This window comes from Ctenocephalides felis, unplaced genomic scaffold, assembly GCF_003426905.1.
Source record: "Ctenocephalides felis isolate EL2017-DRISC unplaced genomic scaffold, ASM342690v1 CF-g0.4_SCAFFOLD_03571, whole genome shotgun sequence".
Classification (NCBI taxonomy): Eukaryota; Metazoa; Arthropoda; class Insecta; order Siphonaptera; family Pulicidae; genus Ctenocephalides; species Ctenocephalides felis.
The window spans coordinates 46710359-46733429 of NW_020539725.1; the positions used below are offsets into that span (position 1 = coordinate 46710359).

A 23071-nucleotide genomic window follows, 5' to 3' on the forward strand; every position below is an offset into this window, starting at 1 on the left:
TGAAATCGGTACAGCCGTTTTTTTAGCAAACGTCGATTTACGGCAAAAAATCTATCACACACACACACACATACATACTTTTTCCAAATTTGGTCTCATTCGATTCAGAATGGCTTGAAACTTCGAGAACACATAAAATTAGCGAATCGGATTTTTTAATGAAAACATAAACTTCTCCTTCGGGAAGTTAAAAATCAAAATGCAAGTACATATTTATAAATACTAACAATTAGATATTATTTCAATACTATTGTGAAACATAAGCAAATGGCCAATAATCACATTATCCTAGTAGTTGATTTAATTCGTTTGACCCCTTTGTAGTGACAAATTAATAATGATCTCGACTATAATTTTCTCTGTTATCATACAAATGTCACTCTTTGATTATATTCATGTTTGTAATAAGTTTATTGTTGTGTCGGTCGCATTTGTGCCCACCTATATGATAAACCAACACATATGTCCATTTAAATAGGAAGAAAACGAGATTCTGTTAAGCAGTGTCTCTTTAAAGTGGTACCTGGACATTCGATAAACGACTCCAGTACAAATTTGAATGTCAGGTGTCAAACATTAATAGACTGTGGACAAAATTTAAAAAAAAATGCCAATTGTTAAATGACTGCTTCTGTGATAAAATCGGTGCTTATTAGAAATAATTTTATATTGTAAATAAAGTAGTAAATAATTTTTAGTTTAAATTTAAATTTTATCATAAATTGTTTTTAATTTTTACTTAATATCGATATATTTAATGTGTGTTAGTGATCCTGAGAATTATATACAGAATTAGCTCAATTTTTGCAAAGTAAGTAATTTTCACACACGTACATAAATATTCCAAATTATGTAAAAAACTGTTTATGTTTAAATTATGTAAAAAATTGCTGGAACTTCCTGTACCGTAACGAAATGTTCGAGAAATATTAAATGTTTTCAAATAGATTATTATAAATAAATACTATAACATTGTCTAATATTTTTAAGAATTATTTAAACTGAATTGCAGAGTTGAAAATATTTTTTTAAAATATGTTAGAACTTAAGTCAGAATTACAATTAAAATCTGAATTGTTTTCGATATTCAAAAAAAAAATATTTTTTGAAAAAAAAATTGAAACAAGTTTTTTTTCCAAAAGCAATTAATTTGTTAAAACAAGCAGAAAGTATTTTGGATCATTCAAATCGCACGCTTAATTCTTTCAAAAACTGCCATTTTTTTAACATTTAGCTCTGTATCTCCGAAATTGCTGGACCTGCCTTTGCCAGAAACTAATCACCACTTCTCCCCTTCAGTACGAATTGAATATTTTTTTTGGATCATTCAAATCCCATGCTCCGATCTCTCAAAAACTCGATTTCTATTTTCTACATTTTTGCTTCGTATCTCCGAAACGGCTGGACCTGCCTTTGCTAAAAACTAATCAGCATATCTCCCTATCAATAAGAATCGAAAGTTTTTTGAACCATTCAAATCGGTTGATCCGTGCGCCCGAAAACGTGGACAAAAAATTGTATCCATACTTACATACATACACACACACACATCCATTTTTTCTTAAGTATGCCAAAATTTTCAAAAACCTTCAAAACGTGAAGAAATGTAAAAATTTTCTATTTAGATTTTTGGACGATTGCAATAACTTACCCTATGGGAAGTTACTTAAACTAGTGGTGCATGGCATCATGCCTAAAGGCAAACTTCTGGAACTCTCAGTACCGTAATTTGAACATTTTTGAAGGTTCATACTTTTTTTGATAAAAAAAGAGCGCTGAGTTGTATTACGGATAAACAATATAAATCTTGGTGCAGAACCCATAGAAATGTAAACAAAATTTGTACAAAATTTGTACTTATTATTAAAGTTTCTATAAAATATCTGATAATATGATGTGCATATGTCAAATGATCATTCTTGGCCGACAAATGCAATTTTTTGTATTGTATCGTTTTTTATTGGATCTTCCAAACCGCAAGATCTGCCTTTGCCGAAAAATCAGCACATCTTCCCATTAATAGGAATAGAACGCTGTTTGAATTTGTATCTGCACATATATCCGTTTTTTTCTAACCTTAAAGTTCGGAAAACCTTAAAACACAAAGATATGCAAAAAAAAAATCTCGATTTTTTTGCGATTGCTATAACTTACCCTACGAAAAGTTAATAATAATATACCAATTTACTAGCTAATTTTATACAAAGTAAATTCTGGTTAGAAATTATTCATCCGGCATTTTTTAGATATTTTTATATTTATTTATCTAGGATTTTTTATCATGTATAATTCACAACTGCTAAAAGCATAGTTGAAATTTTGCGCTTGATTATGATGAATAAGTCCTAATTTCTAAAAAATGAATTTTTCATTTTTCCATGTTATTCCTCAGATAATTTTACCGCCTTTTCACATTTCACATTCACAGTCATTAGGATTTACTAATAACATTAATATTATTATTTACTATTGATATTTATTTTTTAAAATATTACAAACATCCACTTAGCAAACATTTTCTCCAAAATTTTCATGAGTTTTTCTTATATCCGACTTTTATTCTAAAGTTTCTCATTTGTGATTATTTTACCAAATTAATTATTTACTCGAAACCTAAATCGTTAACGATTCTTATTTCTTGTTGTTATAATTTTTAATTTTCAAAACTACTGTGTAAACAAATGCGTAATCTATGGATTTACCCATTTATATTCAATAAGAAAAAAGTGTCCACAATATCATGCTACTTGTGGTTAAGAAAAAAACCGTTCTATGTGAATCTAACAATGAATCTTATTAATTAATCATATCTGCTGTAATATTAATTCATATCAAATAGATAAAAAATTAAATATAAAGAGAAGAAATTGCAATTTTTAATTTTCAAAAATTACTTAAAATGTAACATTTGAAACAAGATCTGGAATTTTTAATATAACAAAAACTATAAAAAATTGATAAATTTTTTGACTTTAGAATATTTCTATGAAATACTGGTACAAAATAAAAATTTATGGACGTCCGACAAAAGATAATATACACATGCAATTGAGTAGCAATAAAAATATATTACTAATTTTCGAAATATCGATAAATGTAGATGATAATTTTTTGTTTGTAGTATTTTGTTTTGTAATATTAGTTCTCTATTATATTAATGTTAATAATCTTATCTTGGATTATTATAGTTTTTTGAAATAGAAGTAACACTGGCTACTTCTACTATTGTCAAATTATTTGTCATATGTAATCTAATTATATTATCTTTAAATTTACTAGATGTCGAATAAAGACAGTAGTAAATTATATGGTAAAATAAAAAAAAATATTGGTTTTATACCAATGCGATCAAGTCCAAACAATATAACAAAAAAAATATCGTTGTTTATTGTATTGACTTACTTAAAATTTAAATTAACGAATTGGAACTTTGGCCAAGATTATATTTTTTGAGATCTTTTAAAAAAAAACGTCTTATTCACAGTAATTTATTCTGGCAGTAAAAAATAAACTCTCGTGACATTGACGCAAGTTTTTATTACTTAATTGCCGGAGTATCCTTTTTATCTTTCCATCTGCAAAATGTAACAATTAGCGAATTGAGTCCATTTTAATCAACTTTTTTGTTCACATTATTTACTAATTCACAATATTATATGTTTTTCTATAATCCTCTAATAAAACTAAAAAACGAGATTATAAAATGACTATAAATCGCAGATTAATATTTTTATTTATGATCTTTGGTATTTATTTTATTTGGCAATAAAACTTTTTTTGTAATGAATGATACAAGCATGTTAAAAAAGTGTGATCAGATCCAAACACTCTATTCAAAAAAAAGAAATAGAAATGTCATTGTTTATTGTTTAAAATTTGGCATTGAATTAACACAACTGATCAGTATCGATTTTTTTTAACTATAAAAAATATTTACATATTACGTAGGTATATTTTTGAATGTGGGTGTGGGTCATAGGGGAATGCGGGATTAAACGATATGATTTGAATTTTTTATAAGGTTGTCCTGTTTGAGGTGCAATCAGACAACACAATAACAAACTAGTGGTGTATGACATCTTTCCTTAAGGCAAATTGCTGGAACTTCTTGTACCCAACGAAGTGTTCGAAGAATATTAAATGTTTTCAAATAGATTAATATAAATATTGTGACATTGTCTAATATTTATCAGAATTATATAAACTGAAGTTAAAATTCATATTTAAAGTATATAAGTGAGCTTTAGAACTTTATTAAAGTTTAAAATGAAACAAAAATTGATCTTTTTTTTGCAAAAAATGTTAAAGCCGGCCAAAAGTTAAAGTTCCAGCATTATGCCTTAAGGCACGATGCCATGCACCTCTAGTCATCTATTAATTTATAATCAACGTTTTGAAGATGCTATTTTCTGTTATAAAAAACAGTTAACTTTACACCCGTTTCCCTTCATAAATGATATTGGTTCCCTTCACTCCGGCGGTTATTAAAGAATTTGCGTTATGTAGATTGCTATCATAAATTTCTTTAGATTAACAATACCGTACTATATCATATACACCTTATGTACAGTACATATAATTCATTTTTACTACCCACTACGTGGTAAAGGATCATGTTAGAGAACAATATAACCGGTGAATTATAAAATTGAAAATTGTGATATGTGAAGTATAAAACGGAACATATTCGTTAAGGCAATTAATCGTGTTTATGTAATCAAAAAATACAAAAAAACTAGTTGGTATTGGTATTTTGCTTTGGGGCAAGTAATATGAACTTCCCGAAATGTGTAAATAATCGACTTAATCAATAAAAAATAAATTAATTTATGAGTTATTAATAGTATTCTGATTGGATTTATTACACATAATTGAAAACGAACAAACACGTTATCTTGGAGTATTTTCTAAAAGCAAATTTCCACAAATCAATAATTTTTATAATTGAACTACCTTCCGTAGGACTTTATTGGTTTAGTATGTTCATTAAGACCAAGTACTCTATCGTTATACCAAGAAAATCGTCTAATTTTAATTTTAACAAACGTCAAAAAACTGCTCATTTTCTCAAACTTTGATAAGTTTTTAAAATTACACTACTTGTCGTAAGGCCGTAATATTTCAGTAAGTTCTATAAGACCATGATATATCGCCAAAAAAAGTTCTATAAAAATCGGCTTAATTTTTATCGGCTCGATAGATTTTCACCTAAAACTGATCAGTATCATAAATTGATTTATTTTTTATTGATTAAGTCGTTTATTCACACATAACGGGACGTTCGTGTAACTTGCCTCAAAGCCAAATACCAATACCAACTAGTTTAAATTATGTTTAATTTTTGAAAAATCAAAAAACACCAATTATCTCTTACAATGCTTGACACAGTACTAAACATGTGAATATTTACAGAAATATTTGAAAACAAATCTTAAGTGTCGAAGATGAAGGGACAAGGATGGATATTTGATCGCAAACTAAAATCAACAAATGTGAAAACAGATTACTTTATCGAAGAAAATTAGATAAATGAATTAAAATAGTATAATCTTCTATTTATAAAATTATGTATTTTCGCATCCGTGTAAAGGAACTCTGATTAAATTACCTGACTGCGTAATATGCAAGCATGTGCACAAGATCAAGTGCATATGACTAATTAGCAATTACCTTTACATATTTCATGACAAATTATTTATTACTCAATTAATATGAGTTTATTTCGAAACTGTATCCAGTTTATTACATTTCAGTTCATAAATCAAAGGCATTGTAAAATATAATTGTTTTTTATTCTGGTGTTTTATTCTTCATGCCGACTGATTTATAGGTGGGCGTTGTCCGTAGATCTCGTAATAAACTTTATTACGATATATAGTGATAGAATTTGATATAAATATTTATATGGTTATATTAAAAATATTATCAGTGGATTTCAGTTTATTGGAAAGTTTATTGGTTTCTTTTAGATGATACTTTATATCATAATAAATATTAATTGAAATTTATTTTCAATTTCTGACCAGCTTGTTAAGTGTTCTAGATAGAGAGATTGAAGTTATATTTTTCTATTTTTGAAGTAAAACTTCCTTAGGTGCGGCTAGGGAGTGAATCTGTAAAACTGCAACGGAAATTGCGTTACGCCCGAACTGTTCGTCATTCGCTCTCATACGGGTCGATCCCGCTCTGAGAAGCAGGATGTCAAGCAGTAGTAACTTCGGTTTTCACATGGAAATTATGGAAAGCTTTGATCAGTGACTTCATCCGGCATTGCTGCATCAATACAATATTTGCCCTATCACAGAAATTGTAAAAATCAAATTTATCACAAAGAGAAGAGGCAACCGTTTAGGTTGCCATCTGTAAAACCGACGTAGTATTAGGTCAACTTAGCCCAATTACTTATTGGACTCTTAAGTTTTGATTGCTGTGCAAAACAATTGTAATAAAGAAAATATTCTACAATCTACAAAGTAGATAAAACCTGTTAACTTAAAAACTCATCAGCAATTTTTTCAAATCACAATCAATTATTAAAATAATTGTGATTACTATATGATTATAATTCTTATTTCCATAAAATGGTAATTGTGTAGAAATTGTGAAATATTTTAATACATAAGTAACAATAATTTTTTCTCAATGTCAGCAACAAGAAACTAGATATTTAAATATCTATGATTATATTAGCAAATGTTTCTAGTGCATTTGCCTGCATTTATATGCGTGTATTTGTTAATTATTATATCAACAAATGTCAAAAGAATTTTTAATTTGTTTGTACGTGTCACATATGTCTTTACGTAATCTTATGATACAATTATTGTATCATACAAATTATTTTATGAATAATTAAAACCTTTATGTCATTTTTATAATCGCACTGATTCACGCACATGCCAATAATAGTAAACTAGAAATATATTACATATAGATATTTATGGATGACAATAGAAACATTTTAACGAGCAGTCTCTGTATCTTCGAAATGGCCAAACCTGTCTTTGCCAAAAACTAATCACCTCTTCTCCCAATTATTACAAATGTTTTTTACATCATTCAAATCGGATTCTCCGTTCTTCCAAAAACTCGATTTGAATTTTTTGCACTCTTTGCTTAGTATCTCCGTAACGGCTGGACCTGCCTTTGCCAAAAACTAATCAGCACATCTTCCTATCAATAGGAATCAATTTTTTTTTTGAACCATTCAAATCGGTTGATCCGTGCGCCTGAAAACGTGGATGAAAAAATGCGGACATGCAAAACACACACACACACATACATTTTTCCTGAGGTATGCCAAAATGTTCAAAAACCTTCAAAACGTCGAGAATTGCAAAAATCTTTGTTTTCGATCTTTGGCCCATTTCTATAACTACCCCACGGGAAGTTAACAAGTCGCTCATTTTTGTCATGTAAAGTACCAAAAGTAATACAGGTTCTGTATGGTGGACCTTGAAAGGGAGGTCCCAGGGTGTACCATGGGCATGGGTAGATGGACTTTCAATTCTGGATCGATTCTTACAAAACTGTGCCCACTTCCACCTTTATAATATTCATTACTGAAATAGTTTTTTTTCCCTTACAGATGGATAATCACATGGACGATGTAGACAAAACAGTGGCGTCCTCGGAAAAACGGCGTGTGATAAAGAACGTTTTAGCCGTTGGTGTCGCCTTCATGGTGCACTTCACTGCATTCCACGGAGCTGCCAATTTGCAGAGCAGTGTCAATGCAAAACACTCAGGAACCTACACTTTGGCTGCGATTTATGGATCTCTAATATTTAGTAATCTGTTTCTACCAGTGCTGGTCATAAGGTTAGATAGTGTTTCAAATATAACTCCATGTTATTATTTACTGAGATATCCAGTTCGTTCCATTTGAATTGTCTTGAACTTATTTTTAGAAGTTTTCGAGTAGAATTTTACTAAATTGGAGACATGTTGTTCAGAGTTCAGAGACTTTTTAGACAACTTTTTCGATTGTGCGATGTTATAGGTACAAGTAAATTTACTGATTTTATTATTTATTTCCTAATCTTGAATTTTAACATAATTATAATGTTGTGTACTTATTCAATGTACCTAACTCCAAACTGCTCAATTGTTGATTGGAACTTGGATCATATTAATATTACAAAGTTGTATGTAAAAGAACAGATGATACGTGATGTCAACAATAGCATATTCTGGTGCATTTGGTTCGAGCAAGATTCTATTCCGATTTTTACCGGATTTTAACCATTTCATTCGAACAGCAGTTATACTTTAGCCTCAATATCATTATTGTTGTTATAGTGAAAATCTTGTATGAGATAAGTTCACAATAATCCCACGCATTATCTGTTGATTGTCATTTTATGTGAAAAGATTCATAGACCACTGTCTGAACAAAACAAAATTTTAACCATCAATTTTGATGTCAAAAATGCACCACACCTTAAAAAATCTTTTATGTAATAATTTAGAAAAGGAATATACAAAAATTTTAATAATTGTGTTTTTATGCAATCGATTGTGATTAAATTTTATGACATATTTTTTTATTCTATCTATTATATCATAGGTATAATTTATGTTACTTATTGTAACGTAATTAGTGATAACTGTTAGACAAGATGAGATGGTCGTAAAAATAATGGGCTCTAATAATACAAGTTACACTTTAATTAAATGATGAATACATACAATATCGTTTAATATAATATTCAATAAATCTTTTGGTTGTTTATCAGAAGGTTAACCAGTGCAAATTCGCAATTTTTGTAATGTGGAGACTAGTTGAAAACTTACTCATGATAAATATGGAAATATTTTTAACTTCCCGTAGGGAAAGTTATATAGTAATCGCAAAAAAACGAAAATGAAAATTTTTATATATCTTTACGTTTCAGAGGTTTCTGAATATTTTGACATACTTCAGAAAAAATGGATGTGTGTGTGTGTATGTATGTGTGTGCGTGCGTGTGTATGTGTGTGCAAATACAAATTTTGGTCGACGATTTCGGGAACACGGATGAAGCGATTTGAATAATTCAAAAAACATTTTACTTGTATTAACAAGATGAGGAACTGATCAAATTTTCATGAAGCTGGTCTAGCGGTTTCGGAGATCTAGTAAAAAAATGTTTAAAAAAATGCCATCTGTCGGTCAAAAATGATCATTAGACATATGCACATCAAATTATCCGATATTTTATAGACATTTTAACAATAAGTATAAATTTTGTTTACATTCCTATGGGTTCCATACCAATGTTTATCCGTTAGAAGACGGTGCGGCGCTTACGCGCTTCGATATTTCGTCTCTATGCAGTTAAAGCAGTACGATTGCTTTGAAAAAAAGTTCAGAATTTCCAAAATATTTCAAAATAATTTTTTCTTCAAAATGTCTTTTTTTTTCAAAAAAAAATTTATAGTAATTACTATCACTAATTTTTTCAGAGTAAATTTTTTTCATAAATGTTTTGCGCCCCATGGCATCGTGCCCAGTTTGGTCTGATGTGCTCTGAAAGTTACGCGAGTCCATACAGGGTTAATTTAGTTGTTGTTCCGTTTTCGTCATGCCCTTATATGAACCCTTCTATTCAATAAAAACAATTTATAATTTATCCTATCTTTCGTATAAATTGGTTTCCAATGAAAGTTACATGATGTAACACCACACAAATGATGTGATTTGTACTAACTCCGAGTTGCTTATGGCGCGGTTCCTGTTTCTGTACAATGAGCTACGACATAATCTGTTTTGTACCTTTGCATATTATACGGTACACACTAACCGCGTTATAGCAGGGTTGAATGTATAGCAACAACTAATAAGTTAAATCTAAAACTTACCATTTTATTCGCAAATATCTTAGGTAAAACCACAAATACACGCGGCGACAATATTAGACTCGGACGAAAACGCACGGCGGCAAAACGAACGCACCCAATGAACGATGCGGTCACTTCGAGAGACTTGCAACAACTAAATTTGCATTATTTTTGAAGGTCATTTGTCCTTATCTAGGGGTTGCCACAGATAAGCAAAAATATAAAGTGTGACGTCACCACACAAAAGGCACTAATTTTAAATTGAATTCAAAATATCGCACTTGAATCTAACGCGCGATATAAAAAGAATTTCAATATTTTGCGCAACGATTTTATTTAAATTAAATAAACTAGTGTAAGTGGCATTTTGCTGTGGGTGATGGATAATAATAAAAATAGATTATTAAAAAACCACGTTATTAAAAATAAATTATTACTAGTGGGGCGCATGGCATCGTGCCTTAAGGCTAATTGCTGAAACTTCCCTTACCAAACTTTTTTTTTTTAACAAAGATTAACATTTTTGAAAAAAAATTACTCTGAAAAAATTAGATTTTTGAGAAACTATGATTTTTTGACAAAAATTTACATTATTTTGAAAAAAAAAAGACTTTTTAAAAACTGAGTTACCGTTTTTGGCACTTTTTGCCTCATATCTTCGGAACGGCTGGACCTGTCATCGCCAAAAACCAATCAGCACGTCTCCTTATCGATACGAATTGAATGTTTTTTGAATTATTCAAATCGCTACATGCGTGTTCCCGAAATCGTCGACGAAAATTTGTATCCAAACACACACTTACACGCACAGACACACACACATACATACATTCATTTTTTCTAAGGTATGCCAAAAGGTTCAGAAAGTTTTGAAAAGGTAAAGATATATAAAAAAATTCATTTTTTACTTTTTTGCGATTACTATAACTTGCCCTACGGGAAGTTAATAAAAGCACCTTTTGTTACATGTACATCTTGTTATTTCAATTATTTTTATTTGTCGCAATTTAAACAAATGTCGAAAATGTAGAATACCACAGGGTAGAAAACTACCTTGAGGCAAATTGCTGGAACTTCCCGTACCGTATCAAATGTTCGAGGAATATTGAATATTTTCAAATAAATTATTGTAAATACTGTAACATTGTCTAATATTTATAAGAATTATATAAACTGAATTGCAAAGTTGAAAATATTTGTTTAAAGTATGTTAGACTTTTAGTCAGAATTAAAATTAAAATCTGAAATATTTTCGATACACAAGAGAATTTTTTTTTGAAGAAAAAAAATTGAAACTAAAATTTTTTTTTCCAAAAGCAATTATTTTGGTAAAACAAGCAGAATTTTTTTGAATCATTCAAATCGGACGTTTAGTTCTCTCAAAAACTGCCATTTTTTGCACATTTGGCTGGACCTACCTTTGTCAAAAACTAATTACCTCTTCTCCCAATCATTACAAATTGAATGTTTTTTAGATGATTCAAATTAACGTTGAAATAACGTTCAAATTAATGTTAATTAACACTTATACATATTAAACAACATATAACTTGTGAATAATTTATTATTGGAGGAATAAAGCACTTAGTGTTAATGATTACTTTGTTACAAAATATTTTTAAAAATTAGATAAACAAGATGCAGCTCATCCGAGGCAACAAATTTTTTAATATGTCTTTCACTCTTAAGTCTGTGCCATTCTTGAATTTTTAAATTTAAATTTTGATTGATATTTTAGACAACGATTTGCATCTTTTTATTTGTCAGTCCAAGAACCATTTTTTCATCGATTTTCTGCCAAAGCAGATAATTCTTTTCATTATATACATACACTAATTTTTATTGCTCTTTTGTTATCAAATAGTAAAACGATTGCCCAGAAAAAAATGAGTGAAGTTGATTTTTTGCTTGATTAAGTTGTATTTGACTAGCAGGAGAATATTATTCAGCTCTCCAGCATTTATTTGCATTTAATAAAATGCGAATAATTTAATCATAAACCACGTGCTGAGAACAAATAATTTACGATAAAATATAGGAAACAATAAAAATAATTGCTGTTTAAAGATAATATCATAAGAATACTATTTGTAAACGTTTTGTAAACAATGATTTTATCTGCGCCTATATCCTCAAGGTATCAATTATGATTATATCTTACTTCTCAATTACGCAATATGCTTTATAAGATATAAATTAACTCCCTTCTTATATATTGGATATAAATAAGCTAGCTTTTAACCTATTCTATTTATGTTATCACTAAAAATACAAGTTTATATTACCAAAGTAGTTACTGAGTTGTAAAACCAAACAATGTCTAAATATGCAAAATCTAATCAATCTATCGGAATTAAATTAAAATATATATTCTTGTATGCTCATACGTAATCATGTGATTTATTTATATCTCCAGCTTAATTAAATTTAATTATAATTCTTAATATTTTAACGCAAAACTCAAAATTACCATACTGGTAAATTTTAGATTAGATCTTCTCATGGAATAATAATAATATAATTCTGTTCTCTTGGATAGAAATAACAATCTAGTTTCATTCTTTGTATTAATATTTTTATGCAATCAATATATGCAGTTATAATCGCATAATTATGTTGCAATGGAAACCAGATTCATTAATAATTCTGTTCTTTGCGCAAAAAAACTAATTATATATCAGGTGCTGATTTATTTATATGCTAATTCATTAATTTATATTTTTTTTGTCGTATCACTGATTATTTTATTCGTATTCTATTATTAATTAAAATTTTATTTTTTACAACGTTTTTCTCTTTTAATTCTCATATTATTTCTACATTTTTAACAATAAGATGCATAATTAATATGTAATATATTGTATTTACAATTTATATTTAGTTTCTTTTTTTTAACTAAATCTTTTTTTTTATTTTGAATGTTATTGCCATTTATATTTAAAAACAATAAATTTTAATTGCATATAAAATAAACATCAGTAATAATTATTTATAACAATCAAACTAACTTATGTATTATAAGACTGACATTCTTGAAAAATTATCAAATTTTTTACGATTTTTTTTCAAGATCTATTTCACGTAATTTAAAAATGTTGAGTCTATTAAATATTATATATATTTTTTTTAATTTCATAAGATTTATTTCAATTTCCATATACAATTTTTTAGTTCAAAGTTTGTAAAAAAATGCGTAGATTCAGATTATTTTAAAGTTGATTTTCTAACTTCTGAAATTGAAAATTTTTACATTTCTTCACGTTTTGAAGGTTTCTGAACATTTTGGCATACCTCAGAAAAAAATGTGTGTGTGTATGTATGTGTGGATACAATTTTTATCCACGTTTTTAGACGTATGGATCAACCGATTTAAATGGTTCAAAAAACATTCGATTCCTATTGATAGGGAGATGTGCTGATCAGTTTTTCGCAAAGGCAGGTCTATCCGTTTTGGAGATACGATGCAAAGAGTGCAGAAAACAGAAAACAAGTTTTTGAGAGAACGGAGCATCCGAGTTGAATGATTTAAAAAACATTCAATTCGTAACAGGGAGAAGTGGTGATTAGATTTTGGCAAAGAAAGGCCCAGTCTTCTTTCCAGTGCAAAAAAATGGCAGTTTTTGAGATAAATAAGCATCCGATTTGAATGATTCAATAAACTTCCTGCTTGTGTTGACGAAACGATTGCTTTTGGTATTTTTTTTTAATTTCCATTTTTCCTTTCGCCCTTCGTTGAAAAAATCATTACAATAAATCAATATTGATAATAATTTTTCTATTACCACACAAAGATTCTGCACTCTGAACAAGTGAATGCCACAAAAATAGCAATTTTGTTTTAACAAAACAAAATATACTTAAATTCATAAAATATTCTGATATCACATACCTGTATAATTGTGATACTAGTTTCTTATTTTTTTATTCATTTCAGATGGCTTGGCTGCAAATGGGCAATGTGCGTGTCCCTGATCGCATACATGCCCTTCATATGCGCCCAATTTTTCCCAAGTGTCGGCTCCTTGCTACCAGCTGGTGCCTTGGTCGGTTTGGGAGGCGGCCCATTGTGGTGCGCCAAATGCACTTATCTCACAGTTGCGGCTGCCCATTTTGCAAAGTAAGTTATTTCTGAAATGGGTAAATAAAATTATCATAATAATAATAGAACTACAACGGGTTCAAACATGCGTCTATTGACAAATTATATTTGCTTGCTCCCAAGCGCTCAAATGGTTCCAAATTGATAAAAAACAATTCTCTCAAAGTTTTAACTCTTGATATTGTCTTTTAGATAGTGCACAATTCAATCAAAGTTTTGTATGGAAATAGCATGAAAAATTTTAAAAATGTTTTAAAAATTTAGCGAAGTTATACCTAAAAAAAATTGTTATTTAATTTTCAAAAATTTTTCCATGCTATTTACATACGAAGTTTGATTGAATTGCGCACTATCTAAGAGTTAATATTAAGAGCTAAAACTTTCAGAGAATTGTTTTTTATCAATTTGGAACCATTTGAGCCCTTGGGAGCAAGGAAATTCGAAAATGTCCATATGAAGGTCCACCCTAATATATATATATATATATATATATATACATATAGCCATGTGTAAATTTCTGAGTAAAATGAAACAAAATAAATTAAAAATCGCCTTAAACCGGAAGAAGTAACATAAGAGTAGCAAAATAAATTCAAATAAAAAAATTAATCAAAAATAATAATCTACATATGATGAAAGGTTGTGACATGAGATACCCATCCAAAAATATATTGTTATAATTTTTTCAACTAAAAAAAATCCTTTGAGGTACTGTGTGAACGGTGTTTGTTGTAATGGAAATTTTCTTTCGATGATTAGCATAGAATGTATTTCAGCTCACGAACATCTCATTATAACATTATAACTTGATTACAACTAAGCAAAAAATAACTTAGGTAATTAATATCACAAACATGCTTAACTATTAGAACATCTGAATATTTCATTATTAGCATAACAAATATTATTGCAATGACTCAAATATGTTTATTATAATCTTGATAATTAGAAAGTTTGAGTTTTTTATCAATTAAAGGTATAATGGAGGAAAGGCTGAAGTAATCGTGGTGAGATTCTTTGGCATATTCTTCATGTTTTACCAAATGGCGCAAGTTTGGGGAAATTTGGTGTCATCTGCAGGTAATTTTATTTTTAAATGCTTAGAAACGTGTATTCGTGATATTTAAAATTTTATAAATAACTATTTTAGTTCTGACATCAATTGGTGACGCAGTCCCTGATTTGAATACTACATACGCTGAAAATTTTGATGACAATATCACGCAGAAAATAGCTGATTCTTGTGGAGCTAATTTTTATCCAGGAACTACGGAAGCAGAAGTAAGTAATAATAGTTACTATAACAAGTGTTCAATTAGATGACAATAATTTTTCAAATATTTTTAGGTAAATCCAAACCTCCAACCCCCAGAAGAAAGCAAAATTCATTTGATAGCTGGCATTTATCTATCTTTTATGGTTTTAGCTTGTTTGATAATAGCAGTTTTTGTGGATCCGCTATCCAGGTAAATAACAAATAAATGAATATTAGATGAATATTTATGCTCACAACTAAATTTATAATTGTTCTTCTAAAAATATCATAAAAAACCGTTAAAACTTCATAACCGAATGTTTTTCTAACGCAACCGAAATAATATTGCTTCAATCTATTATTATATGGTCCGTTCCAAGTCGGTAAAGAGATATTCTCTAGCTTTCTATAATATAAGGAGAGGGTGCCATACAAAAGATTTTTTGTGGGCTATTCAAACACATTATGTGCAGAAAAACGTTAACACCCAGGCTCAGGGAATCCGACAGATATAAGGCTTACTTTCGGAACAATATTAGGACGGCAGTGCACATGCTTCTTTATATAAAATGAAGTAAGGATTTTAAATCGAAACTAGGAGAGAGCCGAAGAACAACATATTTAACCCTCCGTGTTCTATTTATTGATATAATAGACATTCATATTATATACATACATGTACATGTATTATATACATATAATATAATATAATATAAATATATATATATATATATATATATATATATATATATATTTGTAATATTTTTGCAGCCCAAACGTCGAATTAAAAAAAGATTAAATAACAAAATTATTTATTCCATTAAACGTTTCGACACTTGATGCGTGTCTTCCTTCAGTAATCTAAAAACCATATTATCTAAATACAAAGTTGATGATAAATATAAATGTATAAAAAGAAGATAATTATACATACCAAACCAGGAAAAACAACAGAAAAAAATAATTATGATGTAAAATTGATTGAAGACTAAATTTGTGTAAAATAATAATATACTATTATATTAACAAACGAGAAATTGAAGGAGTACATATTGCTCTCCTATATTTTATGTTATTAATAGCGGTGCATTATGGACACTGATCAAGGTTACAAAGCAAGAGTAGTGAAGGAGTGGGAGCTGGTTGTGAGAAACGAAAGGGGAAAGAGGAACAGAGAAGAAATATAACGAACAAAAGATTCTAAAACTGTATAGAATTACTTTTTATGAAATTAATGATTTCTTTGTAACTGTAATTTAAGAGATGAGAAGAATTACGTTTATACAAATGGTTTGTATAACGTTTGTTAAAATTAAAATTAGACGATTTTCTTGGTACAACGATAGAGTGTTCGTTCGTTTTCAGTTATGTGTAATAAATCCACTCGGAATACTTTTAATAACTCATAAATTATTTTATTTTTTATTGATTAAGTGTCGATTATTTACACATATCGGGAAGTTCATGTAACTTTCCTCAAGGCAAAATACCAATACCAACTAGTTAATTATTTATTTGACCATGCTTTTCAGTCATTATATAATCTTGTTTTGTTCCGAGCTGAAATTAATTTCTCATAAAAGTATCAAAGAAATTGCTTCATAAGCTGAATTTTTGCAGATATGACAAAGGAAGGCAAGGAAGCGGCTCCGGTTTGTCCGGGTTTAAATTACTGGCAGTTACTGTAAAACAACTTGGAAACAGATATCAAATTTTATTATTGCCAATAACTATGTTCATAGGAGCCGAGCAAGCATTTATTGCTGCGGATTACAACGCCGTAAGTAAATTTACATTGAAGGATATTTTTATTGATCTTGCATCGATTTTATTAGCATTTTTTTCTAAAAGAGCAAAATTATAAAAAATGATGGAATGTATAAAAATTCTTACTCAAGATTTTCATTTTTCTTCCATAGCTAGATATATTTTATTTCTGCCCGACAGCAACTCGATATATAAATTACTCATAATTAAATATATAAATTTCTTATTTTGGTTGATTATTTATATATGTAACTTGCCTTAGAAAAACTAAATGGTGCAGTTTATTTTGAACTAAGAGGAGAAGATGATAGGGAGGCGTCCATTAATCATGTGATGGATTTTTAAGAATTTTTGAACCGTTCTCTCACCTTGATTATAAGTGGTGATATTTATAATTAATCCCCTGCTCCTCTCACCACCTGACACCACATGCATTTTTAGTACTTAGAAAAAATCGTAAAAATTTTTGGGAACTTTCCAAAAAATTTTTTTTTTTTTAATTCAGATAAAGAATAAATGTGCGTGATATCTTACTAGTCCCCCTTCTCCTATGTGATCATTCGTATTTTGTTCAAACACATCTCCCCATTTAAGCCTCACGTGATTAAAGAAGCTGCTACTAGGATGTTCATTATAGTTAATCAATTAAAATTGTAACTTCCTAGCTAAACTCTGGCCTAAACCAGAACATGTCTCACACAATTTTCTCATATTATTTTTAATATATTTTTCATTAACTTTATGCTTTTAATCACCAGTCTTTCGTAGCCTGCGCTTGGGGAATAGGAAACATTGGCTTCGTCATGATTTGCTTCGGAGTAGCAAACGCAATTGCTGCGATGGTCACAGGATCCATTGTCAAAATTACTGGACGATTTCCAGTTATGGTCGCTGCATTTATACTTCACGGTAAATTTATTAGCTTTTTATATAGAAAACCAACAATTATTGTATTAAGAGATAAGTGATGTACGCAACATTCATGATGTGTGAAAAATTGGCAGAATGACAATCATACAGATTCCGATGATTTCTCTTATTTATCAAATTTATGATCATTTATTTCGTGGGTGTTAATATTCTTACTAAAACTGATCAACAGACTGATACTATATATTGGCGGCCAACACGTTAATTCGGAGTATTTTCTAAAAGAAAATTTTCACAAATCAACAAATTTTTTTATAATTGAACCAGTTTCCGTAGATTTAATGGTTTAGTATGCTCATTAAGACCAAGTACTCTATCGTTATACCAAGTAAATCGTCTAATTTTAATTTTAACAAATGTCAAAAAAACTACTAATATTCTCAAACTTTGATGAATTTTTGAAATTAAACTACTTGTCGTAAGGCCATAATATTTCAGTAAGTTCTATAAGACCATGATATACATCGCCAAAAAAAGTTCCACAAATATTGGCTTAAATTGTTTTCAACAGTGAATTACAACGATTTTTTTTTATTTTGTCATATTGGAACGTATCTCCTATAACACCATATAAGATGCCATCCTGTATTTGGGGATTTTTTATTCCCAGCTTTTTTATGGAACATATTCCCCGCGATTACTGTATAATAATTACCAATGTTCGAACGCATAGTAACTTATCTGAAAGTAGAATGAGGCCTAATGCGTTTTTCTTGTAACTAATTATAAACCATCACATAAAATTTTAAGTATGTTCCATTTCCCAATGTGATTGCAAGTATCACTGATATTGTAATTTTAATACAGGTTGTCTGATGGTGTGGATGCAGATATGGAGACCTGGTCCACATCAGCCCTACATGTTTTGTTTGGTAGCTGCTTTGTGGGGTGTTGCTGATGCTGTGTGGCTTGTCCAAATTAATTGTAAGTAATGAAAAATATATTTGTAATATATGTTAATATCTTAATAATAGGGCTACTACTATACTATCATAAAAAACATCGATTTTTTCAAAAAATTACTCTAGAGTTTTTATGATTAGCTTTTAATCGTAGCCTTCATTCAGTGCAACTAAATGTTCAAATTATATTTCTTGTGGTCATTTTTTTTTTTTTTTTTTATTTATATATATATACATTATTTTCATATCTTAGTCAGGCAGAGTTGCCTGGTATGAGAGATTATGAAAAACATATTTCAGTATTAATCATATCATATCATATAACAGTTTTCATATAATATATACATTTCATTTGACTATATATAGATATTATAATATCTATTTCATTAATATAATTAATTAAAAATATCTTTATATATATATCTCTTCAGTCTTCTTTGTCTTCAATTTCCTTGTAGGGTTTTTTTGTTTTTCTTTTAAATTTATCGTCATCATTGATCATCTTAATATAGTCTGGCAATTCGTTATATATTTTGGTAGCACTCCATATGACATTTTCTCTGAAATTCTTCTTTCTATTGTGTTTAATGTGAAAATTGTTGTGTTGTCTAGTGTAGTGTTCATGTATATCTTGATTTATGTCTATTGTTGCGCTTGTTTTAATTCGGTTAAATTTCATTTTGTGTATTAGTTTGCATTTCTCTATTTTAATTATGTTATTTAGTGAATGATTATTTGTTTCTCTCTCTAAGTATTTGGTGGGTGTTAGATGTGGAAAATTATATGCTATTTTTGTGGCTTTATTCATTATTCGCTGTATATGACATACATTTAGGTTAGTTTTAGTTGTTTGGCTCCATGTTGTTATTCCATATAAAATTATAGGCATTATTTGCGTTTTAAGAATTAGTATTTTATTTTTTTTGCCGAAAGAGTGGATTCTTTTCAATGCCCCTGTTAATGTTCCTATTTTTCTTTTTATTTTGTTTATATGTTCTGTCCATGTCAATTTTTCATTTATTATCAGTCCTAAGTATTTTATGCTTTCCACTTTTTCTATTTCTCTATTATTTACTTTAATATTTAGTTTAGTGTTCTCGGTATTTTTTTTATGTTTGAAATATATGTATTTTGTTTTATTGATGTTAATTGTAAGTTTATTTTCAGTTAGCCAGTCGGTGTATGTTTTCATGTCCGTGTTTATTGCATCTTCGAGCCTTTTTTTGTCCTTATCTGCATATACTATGGCAGTATCGTCTGCATATAGTATGTAACTGCCCTTTAATTTTATATCTTTTAGGTTATTGGTATATAACAGATATAATAAAGGTCCTAAAACAGAACCTTGTGGGACTCCACATGTTATGCTACGTCCTCCACTTGTAAAATTTCCCACCTTCGTTCTTACCACCCTTTCCACGAGAAAATCTTTAATTATGCTGTAATACAAACCCACTACACCCAAATCTATTAATTTATTGAGCAATATGCCATGATCTACAGTGTCAAAAGCTTTTTGTAAGTCAATAAAAATTGCAGCTGTATGCATATTTTCCTCAAGGTGCTGACTGATGGTATTAGTCAAATCTATTAGGGCACCTTGTGTATTTGATGAAGGTAGGAAACCATATTGTTGTTTATCTATTTTTTGAATGAGCAAATTTAGTAGTCTTTCTTTAATTATTTTTTCATATATTTTGGAGAATGTATTAGTTATTGTAATGGGTCTGTAATTATTTGGATCTGTTTTGTTTCCTGTTTTAAAAATTGGTTTTATTGTAGCTGTTTTGAGGCACGATGGAAAAGTACCTCTTTTTATGCAGTTGTTGATTACAAAGTGAGTAGAGGAGCTATTTGATAAATTCATGTGGTTGATTAATTATTTAATGATTCATTGATACGTCTTGTAAATTTAATCAGTTAATATACATGAAAATACATTAATTAGTCGTCAACGATCATACCATGTTGAATACACCGGTTCTCGTCCGATCACCGAAGTTAAGCAACATCGGGCGTGGGTAGTACTTAGATGGGAGACCGCTTGGGAACACCACGTATCGTTGACTTTTTTTTATTATAATCCACAAAAAGTCATAAAATTGTTTATAATAAAAAATAATTATTTCATTCAACTTCTAATTAATTTGTACTTTTTGTATATTTTCCTCCAGGTCTGAGCGGCGTTTTATTCCCTGGCCGTGAAGAAGCTTCATACAGTAATTTCCGTCTTTGGGAATCCACAGGATCGGTGATAGCCTTCATTTGCAGTCCATTATTTGGCGTTTCCGCAAAATTAAGGGCACTTATTTGTTTGATGACCCTTGGGGCAGGTTGTTATACTGCTATAGAAATTATGGAAAGAACCGCCGAACGAAGAGCCAGACCGACACATAAAGATTTCAAACCGGTTGCTAGAGAAGATAATCATCAATAAAAAAATCTAGAGATTTTTACTTTGTAAAGGTGTATGTGTGTTGTGCATGAAATAACAGAATCGTAGATGTAATACCAATGTAAATATTTTTAACTCTTTCTACTCGCGAATTGCGAGATTTATATGAATTTTGTCGCCGGAGCGGTGGCATCCGAATCGAAAGAGTTAAAACGCAATAGTTTTATTATTAGATCTTGTAAAAATATTCTAATTTTAGGCAATAAGATAAGGCAAGAATTTAGACGATAAAATGTGTGTGTTATTGATTATCATCAAAAAAAATAAGATAATTAGTTCAGTTTACCATTTGTAAATACTAAAACCACAATTAAAATTCAAATATCGTAAAAGCATCCAAATAGTAATATCAACTATATATTATTAACCAAAGAAAACATTATTGTTATTCGGAAAGTAGTTCTTTCTTTTTGACCCAATTAGAATTAGAGACGCTAAACGATGAATAGTCAAAAGCATAATTCAAAAAAAAAGAAGTTTATTTGTTTTGTAGACCAAATATTTTTGATACTTATATATTGGCGACACCTCATATTTATTCATATTCCTTGATTTCTTTCTAGATTTAACAAGTTCTTATTTTTTATTGAAAAACTGTAAAATATATTTAAGATATTAATTGCTCTCTATTAATTGCCATTTGAAAGAATATATCAAAATACTACTTTGGATCAGATTAAAGAACTTCATGGGGGCGTGTTTCAGTAGAAAATCGGTCACTTAGCTATTTGAATGATTTATACGTCTTCTCGAAAAAATCCGATTTTTCATTTTCTAACTCATCACGTGGCCACGTAAAACACTATAACGTGGTTCTGATTCACTTTTGTCTGGTCTCTGAACCACTATAACGTAGTTCTGATTCACTTTTGTCTGGACTCTGAACCACTATAATATCGTTCTGGTTCAAACTGGTCCGTTTCACTTGTTAGTTGTTTTTTAGTGTATCTGTTTTATGAACATGATTTTTTCTATTTGCATAATACTCATCTAAAAATGTACCTTAACGAGTCATGTTCATTTTATATCTACTTAATTGTAAGTATATACTTCTAATTGTAAGTAAACCAATGCGAATTTAACATTATAGGTTAATTTTAATTATAGATTTATTGTTAGGTATGAATGAAAGTCCAGAATGAAATTCTATCTCATGTAAATATGAAACCACAATTAACCTTAGAAATAATTTTAATAAAGTGTAGAAAAAAAGCTTTTGATCTAGCATTAAATTTAATAATAAGAAAAATTGTTTTAATATGTCAATACAATTTTTCTTGATATTATTTTTTATTATTGCAGTTATTAGTGTCATAATTGCATTATTTATTTAAACAATTATGTAATGATATTGTATTGAAAAACCTTGCTTTAAATATTACTGACAAAAGGATAGTTGTTAAGTTGTTATAATTATTCACACAAAGAATTATGTTTTTTTCAAAAACTCCATTAATATTCTTCGAGAAAAAATATTTTTTTATTAAATCACTGGTGCTATTTGTGAGCACAAACAATTCATGAATAATGAAAATGTGAATAAATTTAAAAATAAGCCAAGTAAATAATATAGATATAATATATTTTCTTCGTTTCATAAATTCTAAACATCACAAAAAATCCTTTAATGATATTAACTTTTAACATCTTAGATGTCACAGAATTCACAGTTAACAGAAAATGATACAAATAATTCATATAGAAATAAACCATTGGTATTTCATATTCCTTTTCTTTTAATTAATTTTCATGTCTATGACAATTTTTTGGCTTCACTATTACCAAAGGCATCCAACAAGTGCAAACATGGCAATTAAGCAGTTCCTAGAATCCCCAGATTG

At 29.0% G+C, this 23071-nt stretch overlaps 1 protein-coding gene and 1 non-coding gene across 2 annotated transcripts; both read left to right on the forward strand.

The window, feature by feature from the left end:
• Window positions 1-1698: 1698 nt before the first annotated feature.
• LOC113386152 (UNC93-like protein) lies at window positions 1699-21212 on the forward strand. Its single transcript, XM_026623952.1, has 10 exons — window positions 1699-1735; window positions 7629-7821; window positions 13757-13939; window positions 14898-15001; window positions 15072-15202; window positions 15269-15387; window positions 16797-16956; window positions 17702-17852; window positions 18681-18797; window positions 20950-21212. The coding sequence occupies exons 2-10, from the start codon at window positions 7682-7684 to the stop codon at window positions 21210-21212; spliced, it is 1368 nt and encodes a 455-aa protein (XP_026479737.1). The 5' UTR covers window positions 1699-1735; window positions 7629-7681.
• On the forward strand, window positions 20726-20844 carry LOC113387130. The gene has a single exon (XR_003368091.1). It is a non-coding gene; the product is annotated as a 5S ribosomal RNA (ribosomal RNA).
• Window positions 21213-23071: the final 1859 nt, after the last annotated feature.